Below are 15,658 nucleotides of genomic sequence, written 5' to 3' on the forward strand. Positions count from 1 at the left end.
CTCCAACTCATTTGAAGAACCAAGCCCTATTGATGTATGTTTCCAAACAGAATTCACTCTCAGAAATCCTGTGCTTAAAAGACAAAAGGGGCAATTAGAGAAGGTACTGTTGTTGTGCATTAAAGGCTCTGTCCTCTCTTGCTGTCTGCTTGTGGTTGGATTATTACACTTTTAGTGAAGGATTTAACCAGAGGCCAGTTGGGCCATTGCCTGAGGGAGGCCCCCCCTGTTCAATGCACTCGAGATGCACTCCCCCCCTCTGCTTTTATTGCCTGCCTTTCATTCTGCCAGGCAATCCCTCTGCAGTCAGTAGGCTCACAGGATAACCTGCCTCAGGCGGTCCCCAAAAACCCTAAATCAGCTCGTCTTATATGTATGCAAGCCCAAAATGTGCCTTGCTGCCACCTGAAATAACTCATGCTACAAAGAAACGAGAGCTTGTGTCAGCAAGTGATGTCTGCTGTTCTAGTGGCATAGAAGGAAGTTCAGTGGTTTGGCAAAGGATTTACAAATGTTAGCATGGGACATGTAGTCAAAGAGGTTTTGGGCAAGGTGCGAGGACTTTTGAATTAAATATTTGGTGAAATATTCCTGTACTGTTCAGTTACAATACAAAACCAATATGTTTTAATTTGACGTAGTGCCTAATGCAAAAAAGATAAGGGTTTTGAACTCAGAACTGTGATGAACGATTTCAAACATATTGGTCCAACAGAGTTGTACAATATTCAGAACTGAGAATTTCAGTTTCTGAAAATGACCTGAGGTAGCAAATAGGATGCAGAATTGCAATTTGAATTTGAATGTAAGGAAGTAGAATTCAAAGGAATTTGCATAATTATACTGTTTAACTAGAAAAGCAACGATTGTCATGAACTCTGGCTGGACAAAGCCTTTTTGGGAGTTTTGAAGTCTTGAAGTTTGAAGGTTTATAAACCTTACGATGGATGGATGGTACGATGGATACAGTAGATAGATAGATATTATCAAATAGATTGTATGGAAATCTTACTGAACCCAAACTTTGAATGGTAGTGTATACTGTAGATAACACATCCCAGAATGCATTTAAAAAAAATGCAATTCTGATTAGGCAATTCAACTAATGAGGGCCTATTTATTTAAAATTCACTCATGAATTTAAAACAGGCCAATTCTTCAATTCTGAATTTTACACATCTCTGCTGCATGCATAACTCATATCTGTTAACTATCATTTCAGAATTACTTAAGAGAGAGAGAGATAGTAGATTAATTGACACATATTGAAATGGTTATCAGCTATAAATAGATACAGAGTGCTTAAATGGTATTACTCTAAACAAAGGAACTTTTCCAGAAGTTTTGTCAAGAGAAAAGTTGTAATTCAGTCTTTATCCTGCTCTTAAACTTGCAGCATAGAAGTTCCTCAAAACCCCAAACTGCACCCTTTCTCATGCATATCAAATGAACATAACATATTCAGATGTTAAACTTTTAGAATCCACCAACTGTTTCCCCTTTCTTGGGCTTGCGAAAACATCCCTTGTCTGTAAATCTGTAGTACAAGATGGATTGTCAAATCCCCATGTGTTGGAATGGCTGATTTGGGTTGATGGTTCTATTAAAAGCAGTTTTCCAGAGCTGCTGAGTGACAGGTCTCTGCCAAGCTGGCTCGTGTAGAGGGTAAATATTGCAGGAGGCCAGAGTCTCAGGAGCATGTGTGGTCGGGAGCTGTGATCTCTGATCTCAGGGATAGCACACAGCAGGACGTGATTGCTCGCCTCTGCTCAGTCCGACACTCAACACGCGCGTTTCACACTCTCTCTGCAACCCCAAACCTCTCCAGCTCAGCTTTGAATGTCAGAAACATACTCCAGGCTCCCGTTCAGAGCAGCACATCACAGCTTTTAGCTCAAACAACTGCTTGTTGCTGATCGCTCAACTCTCCCTGGGCTGCAGGTGAAAGTTTCCAGCGGCATGGAGTGCTGCAGTGTATCGCTGGCGTTTTAGGGCTTCGTAAGACAGATAGCTTTAGAAAACTAAAGAATGTGTTGACGCGAGATGTTCGGGAGTCGCTAAGCACGATGACTTGAATTCATTAGTTCCATTTGAGGGATGTATATTTGCTGATATTGAAAGCTAATTTTGGGCTACGCTTCATAATTGTTGGAACTATATTGCTTTGCTGACATTACAAAGACAAATTAAATCAAAATCATATGCACTACTGATAAAAAGTTAAGGGTCAGGAAAGGTCCTTGCACACTGTGTCCAAAATTTACGCACGTAAAAAAAAAACCCACCTCATGTTGTCTCAATCACGTTTACACACTGCCTCCGAAACTTTCGTCCGTCATAAAAAAAATTTGAGCAGGCATCCGTAAAAAGCATTTTGAGAGGTGTTTTGACAATTCAGAGCCACCGATGACGAATACGGAAAAACGAATAAGAAAATTTCGGACTCAGTGTGCAAGAACCTTAAGATATTTTTTTAATCTTTGTTTGTTTTGAGATAAAGAAATTACTTTTATTCATCAAGGATGCATGAAATGGATTTTTAAAAAATGACAGTAAATAATTACATTGTTACGAAAAATATATATATTTTATATATTTATATTATATATATATTTATCAATTCATAAAAACAAAACTATTTGTTAAATGTTGATAAATTATAAATGTTTCCACAAAAATATTAGGCAGCACAACATTGATAATAAGAACTATTACTTGAGCACCATATCAGCCAAATCAGTAGTGGCTACTAAAAATTAAGTTTATTTTTATTTTTAGGTATTTTAAAGAGTAATTTATTACGGTGATGTCAAGCAATTATACTTTTTTTTAAATCTAATTAATTAATATGTGCTGATTAATTTGTCAAATCAATTGCACATTAATCACACATCAATTCGGGCTGAAAAATGACCCCCCAAAAGATCATTTAAAGTCATTATTTGTTAAATGAGAGAAGCATCAAATAGACGTAACAAAAAGTAGCTTTAGAAAGAAATATGTTGATTCAACATAAACATTTATTACACTTAAAAGTAAGTCATTCAGTCATTCATTCATTCGACCAATTCATCCAAAACGGCAGATTCATTCAGGAACTAAGCAAGTGATCGTCTTTATGAATGGGCCACTGAATCAATGGCTCACTCGATTCGTCAAAAAACACAGAAGCCCCTTTCACACAGAGATTCCGGAAAATACACGGATAAAGTGACCCGGGATTTGACCCGGGTTCGTTTGAAAATGGTTCATTCACACTGCCAGTGATTTGCCGGAATCAGAGAGCGCGTTCACACACAACCCGGGTATGTCCCGGATAGACGCGTGACGTTATGATGTGACATATAAGGTACGCGTCGAAAAGACGACGATCATTTCTTTTCGGATTCGGTCGTACACTAACGCATCACGTACCGTTCCACAAAGCTGGCGAACGATCTCAGCTTCGGCGCGGATTGCAAGGAGCTCTCGGGTCTCTGCTTCAGTCCAGTTTGCAGACATCTTTTCGTTCTTTCTTGTATCGATGACGAACACAAACTTTCTTCTAACAGAGTAACAGAGTCGCACGATAACTACGTCATTGCGAAGGCTCGTGCATCATCACTACGACACACCCCTTACGGCATTTGTCCTGGCTTTTGTTCACACAGCGCGCGTTCCGGGTCTGAACACGGCAATGTTACTAGGTCCCCAACCCGGCATCGATCCCGGCATTAAACCCGGGTCGTGTTTGCGTTCACACAGAAGGCGTTCCGGCAATTTGCCGGCAATTTGCCGGGTTCAAAGTGCTGTGTGAATGGGGCTAGATTGTATCATATTCGTAACTAAACTGCATGCAATTTAAGATGACGTACGGGTCTGAGACGTGGTGGGGATGACATCATTTTAATACATTATTTTTTCCATAATTAATGCATTAAATCGACAGCCCTATTTAAAATGAATACTATTTCACAATACTACTGTTTTTACTGTATTTTGATCAAATAAATGCAGACTAAGTGACCATAAAGCTTTCCTTTCAAAAACCGATCTCAATAATAGCCTGCATACAATTTCTAACAAAAAAAAGACCGCTGTATTATGATTTGAGGCTGACAAAAACGTGGATAAAAGCTAAAGGCGCTTTTAAGAAAATAAACACCACACTTAAAAACATGAATGCCACAAAAAGGCCTTAAATAGACTATCTGCAAAATTAATATTACTTGGGGTGCCGCAGTTAAACTGCTAGTGAAAAATGAGGGGTGTGATTATGCATAGGAAGAGACATCGAACAAGCCACTTATATTTACCAGCCAAAAATACACTAGACTGACATGAAAATAGGGTGAGAATTACTGCTGAATTTCAGCATTTTTGCATCATTTGCTGCTGGCCTTCTGGTAAGACAAAAGCCTTTCATAACATGACGACGGTGGCATTGACAAGCTGCCTGTGTTGCTGCGAAGAACGTCTCACTCTATCACTTTAAACCTTTTTCAAAGCAAAATAAAAGTGGAGAGAGGAGCGCCAGAATTACACAATGAGTTCAAATGCAAGGGAGTCAGGGACAGGAGGTGAGAAAGAAAGACAAAGAGGGCGAGTGAAACATAGCAAATGTATTTCTCCTCCACCCCTTATTTTGATGCCCGTTTTTTGAGCGCATAAATATTTGATGAAATGGGCCGAAACCGAAGCCATATAACATTCTTGCATTCCTGAAGCTCGCTACCCCCGTAAGCCATAAACATTAAAGGCATGATTGAGTGCATTAAAATGAACTCATTGGAACAGCACATTGATTACTTGATGGAGAGTCCCACTACTCTAATACAATAAATAGGGCCAGCAGAATATTGCCCATTGCGTTTGCATATGGGGAAGGACATGGTGTGATATGGGTGAGGGATGGGGGGGGGGGGGGGAGGGGGGGGGGGTATGGGGGTTAGGTCCAAACCCCATGCTTTTTCCCCAGTGTAGACCCAGGCATCATGCTTTGTCCCCTCAAATCTATCTTTTTAAATGATGTGTACATTTGGTCTCAGTGGGAAGTTAATTAGGTCCAGAGATTGCTTCAGGTATTGTTCAGGTAATTTAAAATGTCAGAATACGCAGGATGCCTGGTCTGACCCAGGCACTCTCTGTACCTCTGCAATATCAGGAGTAGCTAATTATTTTCCTTCGTTTGGTTGGCAGATTTGCTGGTAGAAAGAGAACAGAAAAGGAATAATAATTGGAAATATTAATGAGGTGGGTTTGTTGGACCCAAAAGACTTTTGTAATATCTCACTGCCAGCTGAATGTTTGCACTCATGGTGAACCTCCAGATATTTCGGCTAGAATTAACTGCGGTTGCTGTAAAAGTGTCACTGCTACAATAGTCGTGAATTCTACCGTCACTTGAGGAGTGGAGAGTACAACAACTGTTGTACAACTTCATCCAAAATGACAAATCTGTCATGCCTGCATGGATATTTTTTCCATGTAACAAAATAAAGTATATTCAGGTTTTTATCTTTTTGATTTTCATACAAAGACACTTAACAGTTTATACTGATCGCAGGTTGGCAAGCTCCAAAAAGGCACTATGAAGGTACCAAGTAGTCCATTAGAGAGCTTAATATTCCAAGTCACCTGAAGTCACAAGATAGCTTTGTGTTTTTAAAGCTGCAGTGAAGGGGGAAATTATAAGTAAATACTTATAATAAAACTTATAACTAAATTAATTACTTATAAATACATTTAACTCTGTTCCTTACATAAAACTTTCAAAAGACTTCAGATAGTTAAAAAAAAATTGTATGGAATACTATACCATTCAAAAGTTTTTTTTTTTTAAAGTCTCTTATGCTCACCAAGGCTGCATTTACCTTATTAAAAACAGTAATATTGTGAAATATTATTCTATAATTATTTAAAAGTTACTATTTTAAATAACCATTTTCTATTTTAATATATTTTAATGTAATTTATTGATGTGATTGCATTTTCAGCATCATTACTCCAGTCTTCAGTGTCACATGATCCTTCAGAAATCATTCTAATATGATGATTTGTATTTGGGGCTCAAGAAACATTTCTCATTATCATCAATGTTGAAAACAGCTGTGCTGCTTAATATTATTGTGTAAACCAAAATAGAAAGTTCAAAAGAACAGTATAATCGTAAAAGTATTTACTGTCACATTTGATCAGTTTAATGCATTCTTATTAGATATAAATATGGATTTCTTCATAAAAAAAAAAAAAAAAACTTTCGAATAGTATTGTCACCAAGGGGTTGAAATAAAAGGCGTAAAATAAAAGCTGAATCTACTCGCAAGCAGTTCTTTAATCAAATCAAACTTACACTTCTTCAGGATATCCGGAAACCAAAAACATAGAGAGACTGAAATCCAAAACTGAAACAAACACAGGGCTATAATACATAGAGAAACACTAGGGACTAAACAAGATTATTAACTACACACAGGTGTGACGCATAAAGGCATAACGGACGCTAAAACAGTATGTTCTATAAAGTATAAATGTAATCTGGATGTACTACATTTGCCATTTTGTGACAATCGTCAGTTACGTCAATTCACTATCATTCATAAATCCACCCCCGTGGCCTCATGGGATAGTAAAGTGTCCATCGTATACACACGTCATAATCTCACCGGAAGTAGTAGGTCATCCGGGTACTTTTTGTCTACTCTTTTACTGTAAATTCAGACACTTCTTTTGTCGCATACTGTTTTTCGCCTACTGTATATAGGATAAAACAAGTATGCGACTTTGGATAAAGACACAGATCAAGTATAGTGTTTTTATATTGTTTATAGTAGCTTTGACAGCACCTGGTCACTATGAACTGTACACGTATGGAAAATATCTTTGTGAAGACATACTGTATATCTGATATCAATTAATTTTTTGGGTGAACTTTATCTTAAAAGAGTTGTGTCTCGCTTTGCCTCTTTATCTGCTGTATAAAACATCCAGCTACATGCTAAATGCTAATATGATGCTCACACCCGAGGACTTGCGTTTTATGCCCTTCAAGTCCACAGTTTTGTTTCCTTTGGTGATTCTGATTTACATTATGTCTCACAGATAATTATCAAGGCACTGGCCTCTGTCAGCTGTAAGGTGCCTTGCTCTGTGTGTTGCCACCAGAAGCAGACATGAAGCTGTGGCTGGAGGATGAGCCCGAGGCAGTGGACACTCTCAAAGACACAACAGCTCCTTTAGTTCAGCTCACACTATAGATCTGCACTTGCAGAAACTATAGATTACTCTATTACTGTATATAACAACTCTATATACAAAGAGCTCTCCTTCTTTAGTCACTTTGGAATTAAAATGGACATTTATTTTTATGGAATATTACATTATTTATTATAAATGATTTATCTGTGCACATCATTATTTAAGGCCCAAACACTAAAAGTTTGTGCTGATTTTCTTTGTCTGCTTCTTCCAAAAAATGTTCTGCCCCAAAAGTGTATGAAGGCGTAAAATGCCTTGACCCCAATCGTCCCAATATAGTGCACTGTTACTCAGACGGACAGACATACACCGTCTCTCGCTAGGTGGCGCTATAATAAGGCAATTTGCGTTTTGGATCATAACTTTGGAACTCTAACAAACTAAATTATCCCCCCGCCCCCGAGAATCCTGAAGTCTAGACCTAAAAAAAATAATATATTTCTGCCTAAAATTTTCCCGTCATTTTGGATTTTCTTAAAAAACCTACTTTTAGCCATTGGTCTGATCTTCACCAAAATAGGCACACAACAACTAGAGATAGTGCTGGCAAAAATGTATCATAATAACTTTGATTCATTGAAGCATTGCAAAGATATAAGTTAATTAATTGGTGAGACAACACACACTTTTACGAGTTGACCTATAGCAGCTGAATGCAATGTCCAGGAAAGGCATGTCACTGCCTTTTTACATTAACATATTTTCTCTTCTTTGATGACAGGGGCTAAAAGAGAACCTGAAAACCTTACTTGAGTAAAAGTACAGATACCTTACAACAAAAATTACTCCATTACACGTTACAAATCACCAATTATTGGTGCAAATTCCAATCAGAAGTGAGCATGCTCTACTCACTTCAAAGGGCAGACCATGGCCATAAATGATTAAATTACTTCTTATTACTTCATAGTAACCTGTGGAAGGGCCCTTCGTGACGGGATTATGTTGTTCACTTTCGTTTGGAACGCTGTGGGTGCTCCCAAAGTGGGTGTCCCTTTCAATGGTGCAAAAAAAGCCGTTTGGAATTTGCCCCTTAGAGTAAAGAGTACATACACTTTTTTTAAAATGTAGAGTAAAAGTTGCTAATATCTTTGATACTCAGTAAAACTACAAAGTAGCAAACAAATACTGAAGTACATTAAGTAATTAGGCCCTACATTTTACTCAAATACTTTACACCACTATCTGATGATGTGTTTACTGGCAAGAAGACAGGACAACCACATCCCAGCCAGAGCACACCACAACCATCCAACCAAATCCCGCCCTACACTTTTTCTCGTTCAAACGTCGCTTTACGCCAAAACTGGAAAGAAAACACTATTGCAACTTCTGTTTCATGCTGACTTTAATAATTTAATTATAGACTTTTCTAAACTATTTCTATCCTTGTAAATTGTTGAAAAAAAAAGATCTACGTTTATTTCATTTGAATCCAACTAATGAAACATTGGAGACAATAGTCAAAAGAAAAACATTTCTTACGAGGTATATTATTTCCATAGCAATGTGTTAATAAGTGAAACATTTATTTTTAACAGTACTGAATTATAGATCCACTGTGTGGAGTAATGCACATTAACATAACTATCATTGACAACACTACATATCTGTCCATCATCCTGACCATACTTACTCAAGTACAGCCATTTCTACACACTAAGCCTCTTTAATGTGGCTTCACAAAAGCTGCCCATTTACCGTAACTAAACCCACGTGACCATACGTAGTAGGTGAATGTACAATCTCCTTGTTTTAACCTCTTCTTTAGTGTCTGCATGATAATCCCATCGGCATAATAAACAAAAGAGCGGCAGACGGTTAACTCACCCATTGTCTTCTCTGTTTAGAGAGAGGAATACCTATTTGAGCAGCACTTTTTTGATCTACAGGGAGAAAATGGCAAAGATTCTTTTATATTCAAATGAGAACATTATCATAAGGCGCCCGACAATAGAAAAGTCCCCTTCTGTTAGTGTCTCATTTGAATAGCTTATATCTTCAAGACACCTCGTCAGGAGATTCATTTGGGCTTTCGTCCCCGGCACGGGACATCTCTGTAGCTGGGAAGTGTCATGTGTCCAACTCTAATTCATCACGAAAGGGCCCCGATCAAAGATGAGCGGAATAACTGTCAAGGTGGTAATGAGTGATGTAAACACGGAAGATTAATTAGGTTAAGTACTCGTACTTGTGAGTCAAATCACATCATCGGGGCATATAGGGGTGCCTACTGAACGGTTTGTCCTGTCCTGAAAGGGAAAAACGATCTATTTTTTTGTCAAATGTTTCAAAATGAAGCTGATCTGAGGGAAGTCTTTTAGTAGCACCTGTGGCAGTCTCTATGAGCGCGTGCGTTAGAGACAGAGACAGAGAAGCCGCCCCCGATTAGAGATGGAGACCAAAAGAGGATCAGACGCAAACATGTCAGCATCTTTTAATGTGTGTATCAAGTCTTTCAGGCATCTCAAAGAAGCCAAACAAAACAGAAATGACAAGCTGGTGTTTGGCAACTCAGAGAGTGAGGAGGCAGTGGTGGTGGTGGGGGGGGGGCTACAGAGAAAACTTTTATTTCTCCAATCATTCTCCGCAGGGAATACATTCCCTCCACTGTCATCTTCTCAGTGAATTACAATTAACCTGTCTTTCTTTTGCTTCTTTTCCTTGTACGTCCCCTCCTCCCTCTGTTCGACAGGGGACTCGTTGAGGTGTTTCCGTTTGGTAATTTCATTTAAACACTATAATTAATATACATGATTTAAAATCACTAATTATAGTTAAATGACTGCTGCATCTTCACAGCGTGTCTGACATGAATACTTGACCTGCAGATTGATCACGCAATCAGCAGAAGGAAGAGATGGGGGGAAAACACTATAATGAACCAATTGAGGAGCTGCATAAAATATCCATGCATGGATACAGTTTCCAAAATTAATACATTCAATTTAGTAACATTTAGAGTACATTGGCACCAATTATAAAAAATAATGCTTATGTGCTCGTTAATGTTTAAAAAAATGTAGACTCAAAGCATCATATGAATGAAACAATTGTATGTACTTGGATAGTACTGTACATGTATAAGAACTGAAAGTTGCTAAGTTAATTTAAGTTAAATTAATGTAATATTTTTCCCCACAAGTTCCTCTGACATAATAGAAACACATAATATATATTATATTATAATATAAAAAATTATGTCTGCAAAATTGACAAAATAATTAATTCCGTTATCACACATCTACACAATATACTACAAATTTGTAACAATTTGAATAAAGGGTGAAGATGTCACTTTAGGCCACTACGCTGTTGAGTAGAGCTCTGTTGATCTAACCCTAATTGAGTTAGGTTGCCAAATACATTTTATTTTCATCTGGTTTTATAAATTAATTTTAAAGTGTGCATTTATTTATTGACTCTGATTTCTGTTTGCCTGTGTTCCCGACCCATGTTTGTTTCTATGGTTACTGATTATGTTACGCACCTGAACTAGATTCTGTTGATTAGCCTTCAGGGTTCAGGGCCTCATTTAAATGTTGAGTAGAAACCGTCCAACATTCGATCTTACGATAAGTTTTCGAATGTACGTACGTGTGATTTAGAGAACGAACATACGCACAAAAAAACGTATAGCCTACGCCTCTCTTCCAGAAGTGAAAGTTATAAATCGCAGATGATCTTAAAATTGTCCGCAGCTGAATGGTTTCCGATCTCCGCTTTGTAAACGCCACCTAATTAATGTCATTGAAATATAACAGAGCATAAGTCAACATTAAAACCCTTCCATTGAGAATGGTGAGCGGCAATCATTGCTTAAAGGTTTCCGAATACCTGCAGTACTCCGACTTTCTGCCACTAGGAAAAGTGCGTACGTCTGCTCAGACCCTGACGTGAAACTAAGCACTTTTCCACGTCAAAGACCGTTTAAATAAATATAAATGTCGCCATGGATTTTAGCGTACGTTTTATAAACGAGGCCATATAATTGTCTGTGCTATACGTGGTTGTGCTTTTTTCCTGGTAATATTCTGCGTGTTTTATTTTTAAGAGAAAAAAAATACGTATTTATTAAATAAAACAAATAAAAATAAAATAAATAAAAATAAAAAATAAATAAATTTTTAAAGTGTGTTCAGATTAAAATTCATTTGAAACACATGAAAATGTGTCTACTATGTGTGTTTCCTTTCTTGACACTAACATAGTCCTTTGTTTCATCTATTTTCTTTTATTCCTGTTTCTTTGGTTGAGCACACCTGTCTCCCTCTTCCTGGCTGTCTCCGCCTGTGTTCTGTCTGGGCTGTCCTCTCCTCTCCATCAGGAAGCGGTGGGTCTGATCCAGCCTCATCAAGCCGCTCCTCCAGGGCTGTCACGGAGGGCGGGGCAGGGCACTCACACCATATGGCTGACCGAAGCCCCGCAGCCTCCCCAGGGGCGATGAGAAAGCTCACTCCTGATCAGAGCTCAAAGAGGGAATCAGAGAGAGAAAGAGAAAACAAGACGAAAGAGAAGAAAAAACACAGACACAAACTACATGACTATTCACTGAGGGTTTTCCAAATTTCCAAACACATCCTGATCTGGTTTATTATATTTCGAGTTTTTGCTCAGTTTACTAAATGCATTTATTTACATTCAGAAAAAAATCACAAGCTCTTCCGTAATCGCATTAATACGCATTTTGTGGTGATTGATTTATCCGCACCGATTCAAGCTGTTCCCTCAGAGAGCCATTACGAGTAAAGTTAGGGACTCTTCACCGTCTGGGAGCCACTCAACAGGCAGCGGCCCATCCCACTGAATCCAGCTGTTCAGAGATGAGACACCTTGCCAGAAAATAACCACCCTGACATTTTGAATATGCTTCTGTGGGGCTTAGCAGCACACCAAATATTTGCATGCCTTTTGTCTCCAAAGGCAAAGGAGATAGGGGAGAGTCAACAGCATTCTCCTCCTGAGATAGACACGTCTAAATGGAGCTCACCTCCCCAAACCCCCGACAGGTCTCTCATCGCCCCGTGAAGCTCGCCTCCTGGAGGGCCCAGTGATTGAGAGGAGCCCTTAGCCCAGCTCTTTTATCCTGGGAACGCTGCTCTGACCCCCCCTTTTTTACTGCCACCACTGAGAGAGAGAGAGAGAGATAGAGAGAGAGAGAGAGAGAGAGAGAGAGAGAGAGAGAGAGAGAGAGAGAGAGAGAGAGAGAGAGAGGGAGAGGGAGAGAGAGAGAGAGAGAGAGAGAGAGAGAGAGAGAGAGAGAGAGAGAGAGAGAGAGAGAGAGAGAGAGAGAGAGAGAGAGAGAGAGGGAGAGAGGGAGAGAGAGAGGGAGAGAGGGAGAGAGGGAGAGAGGGAGAGGAAAGTGGTGGGACGGAAAACACACTGGATTAAGTGATTAGGATGTTATGAGCTCAGAACAAGAGAAGAATCCTTTATATAATTTTTTTTAATTAATTTGTATTCATTTTAATTATTATCATTATTATTATTAATAATGCTTAATTAAATTATCCTTATTATATACTTCTACAAACTATTAGTATTACTACATACTACTAATACAAATGCCTAATTATAATCTGAAAAAGAATAATAATATTATCATTATTATTATTAAAGAAATCAGTTGAATTAGTTTATATATATTATATTAATCTGTTAATATATGATAAAATTACTTATGTCATTAATATATAATATTAATCTGAATAATAATAATAATATTAGTATTAGTAATCAGTTGAATTAGTTTAATATATATATATATTTATTTTTTTAAATAATATATACCGGTACTTAATATTTATTATATAACACACACACACAAACACACACACACACACACGTTAATATATAATACACAGTACATTAATTATATTTTATATTCATGAATTATATCATGAGTTATAATATAATATAATAATTAGACTATAAAGACAATCATTTTATTATTATTATACTTAACTACTAAACAAATGGAAAACTAATAATAATAATATTATTAATATAGTAGTAGAAGTAATATTCAGTTTAATAAGTTAGTTCATTAGTTATAATAATAATAAGCATTATTATTATTAATCAGTTTTAAATATTATTTGTACTGCTACTAATGATATTACTAACAAATTTTTTAATTCCAAATATTAAACAAAACATTTATTCAAAATACATGTTGACAACTGACACCAGTTCTTCGCCACAGAGGTAGCGTTACCAGTTCCAGATAAATCAGTGCTGGCAGTGAGTATTCGCAGGACTGAGATTGGGTGCTAGTATTTGTATGGTTTACAGGGACACCTATTGGCCAGGCTGTAGAAAAATAAGTCAAAGTAGACCACATGTCTGTGTCACGAGGGACCAGAGGGAGACAGTATAATACGACTGTGAGAATGTTACACTGTATTTTGTTCAGCTCTACATGCAGCATCAGATCATCTTAATCCTCATGCCAGATCACTGAATGTTATAGAGTTTTGGCAACCCTAGATCACTTCAGAAATACATTTGCGCTCTGCTAAAAATATCTTATAAAATTAGCTCGTCTTGATTCAATACTGTTAATAATCCCTTTAAAACGAACAAGGAACATCATATGTATTTGTAAGGGGTTAAAATAATACAAACAAAAATAAAATACTACTATATTTTATATCATTTATATTTTCAGATTAATAAAATTAATCTGACAGTATAATAATATAGCCTAAATAGTTCAAGAATTGCAACTAAGAATGCAAAGAAGAATTGTACTTGTAATTCAAGACTGTCACATTAATTTCATATGATAGGTTGTACAATCATGTCAGTCCAGTGACATGAACATATCACCAAAGGACATTACCAAATGGTAATAAATATATCTTACTGTAAATTTATGAATTAAAATTCTATGAAAAAAAAAACGAAGAAAAAAACAACAGAATCATAAATAAATCTAGGTCACACTTTAGTTTAGGTATTAATATGTGTCTTGTAAGTAACAGCCAATAAGCAAGGTAATAGTGAGAATGCTACATTATATATATATATAAATGCCTCATTATTATTATATATATTCTAATCATTATGTTCAAAACTTGTATTCATTACTTCAATGAGCTGATAACAAATCACTCTAAATTGTAAAACATGCATTTTCTGTAAAGCTGCTTTGGAACGATATGTACTGTAAAAAGCGCTATACAAATAAATGCGTATTTAATTAAATGAATTTATTACTATTATTATTTCATTGTTTTCATTAGATTTTCATCAGTTTAAATGTATTATTAATTAAATAAATACATTTCAAATGTTCCGTTATTACTTTTGGTAACATTTGTATTATTGAATCACAAAGATTTTCTTGAGTATGTGTAACCATTTTATGGGGATATCGGGACTAGACCTGATGTTTGTTTTTTTCCACTCCAGTAAAATAGGAACAAAAGAAGCTTTCAGAGAGAGAAGAAACAGGACACTTTTATCCAAGACTCTGTTTTTTAAGAATGTTCCTGTTCCTGTTTTGCTCAACAGGTGCATTCCCACCTTCTCACCCAACTAAAGACATAGACTCTCTACATGCTTCATCTTCACCTTTCCTGGACGTGCTATACCGCAGAAAACAGTCTATACAATAAATGGAATAATTCATGAGTTGTCATTAAAAATGAAACTTTCTCTTACTCTCTCTCCTTAGACTGGAGATGAGGTTTGGAATTCAACATAATGGACTCAAGATGCTCTGAAGTATCGTTCCTGTACCTACTCATCCCCACAGCAATGATGGAAGCTGACAAATCCTGTTTGCCTTCCTCAGAAAAAGAAGAGACCTTCACATTAATTGCAGCAAGACATTCTTTCTTTCCATCTTTCTCGCTCTTACTTTCTCATCTTTTTAGTTTTACACTTTAGTTTCTTGCTCTCCTCCTCCTTGCTTTTAACTGACACACAAGTTGTCCATAACCATCATTGATAATGTAACCAAGATGTCAAAGCCAAAGAAAAAGTGCAACACTTTCCTATTAGTAAATGCATTTCCTAACAATAAGCAATATTTTTGTATTTAGTAATCTTTGTTAATTCTAGTTAATTAAAATACAACTGTTCATTGTGTTCATGCACTGTAAAAAAAGTTACATTTTTAAGTACAATCAACTTTGATGTTTAAGTTATTTCAACTTAAATTACATTAAACGGACTTAAAATGAGTTGAATCTTGTATAACTTAACTTATTTTGATGAGTTAAAGCAATGTAAAAACATTTGTTGTAACTTATTGATCATATCATTTTCTACAGTGTATTAGCTCAGAAAAAGATAGGCCTGCAGCTTTCCTAAATGTTGAAACTAAGTTTAGAAGTATTTCTCATTTTTAGAAATTTCCCTGTATATAATAATAATAATGTATGCAGTTGACTAATGCTAACACACTCCCATA

The 15,658-nt window shown here is 36.7% G+C and overlaps 1 protein-coding gene across 5 annotated transcripts in view; it reads right to left on the reverse strand.

The window, feature by feature from the left end:
- The window catches only part of LOC307000311 (uncharacterized protein), a 95,013-nt gene that overhangs the window by 8,588 nt on the left and 70,767 nt on the right, over positions 1–15,658 (reverse strand). For 4 of the 5 annotated variants that reach the window (XM_079615791.1, XM_079615790.1, XM_079615787.1 and 1 more), the window contains one exon: positions 11,499–12,363. In XM_079615791.1, the coding sequence (XP_079471917.1) occupies positions 11,499–11,590 (92 nt within the window). In that variant the 5' untranslated portion in view covers positions 11,591–12,363. The remainder of the gene's footprint in view (positions 1–11,498; positions 12,364–15,658) is intronic. The other variant, XM_079615788.1, reaches the window with a different exon arrangement.

This window comes from Phoxinus phoxinus, assembly GCF_949152265.1.
Source record: "Phoxinus phoxinus genome assembly, chromosome: 6".
Lineage (NCBI taxonomy): Eukaryota > Metazoa > Chordata > Actinopteri > Cypriniformes > Leuciscidae > Phoxinus > Phoxinus phoxinus.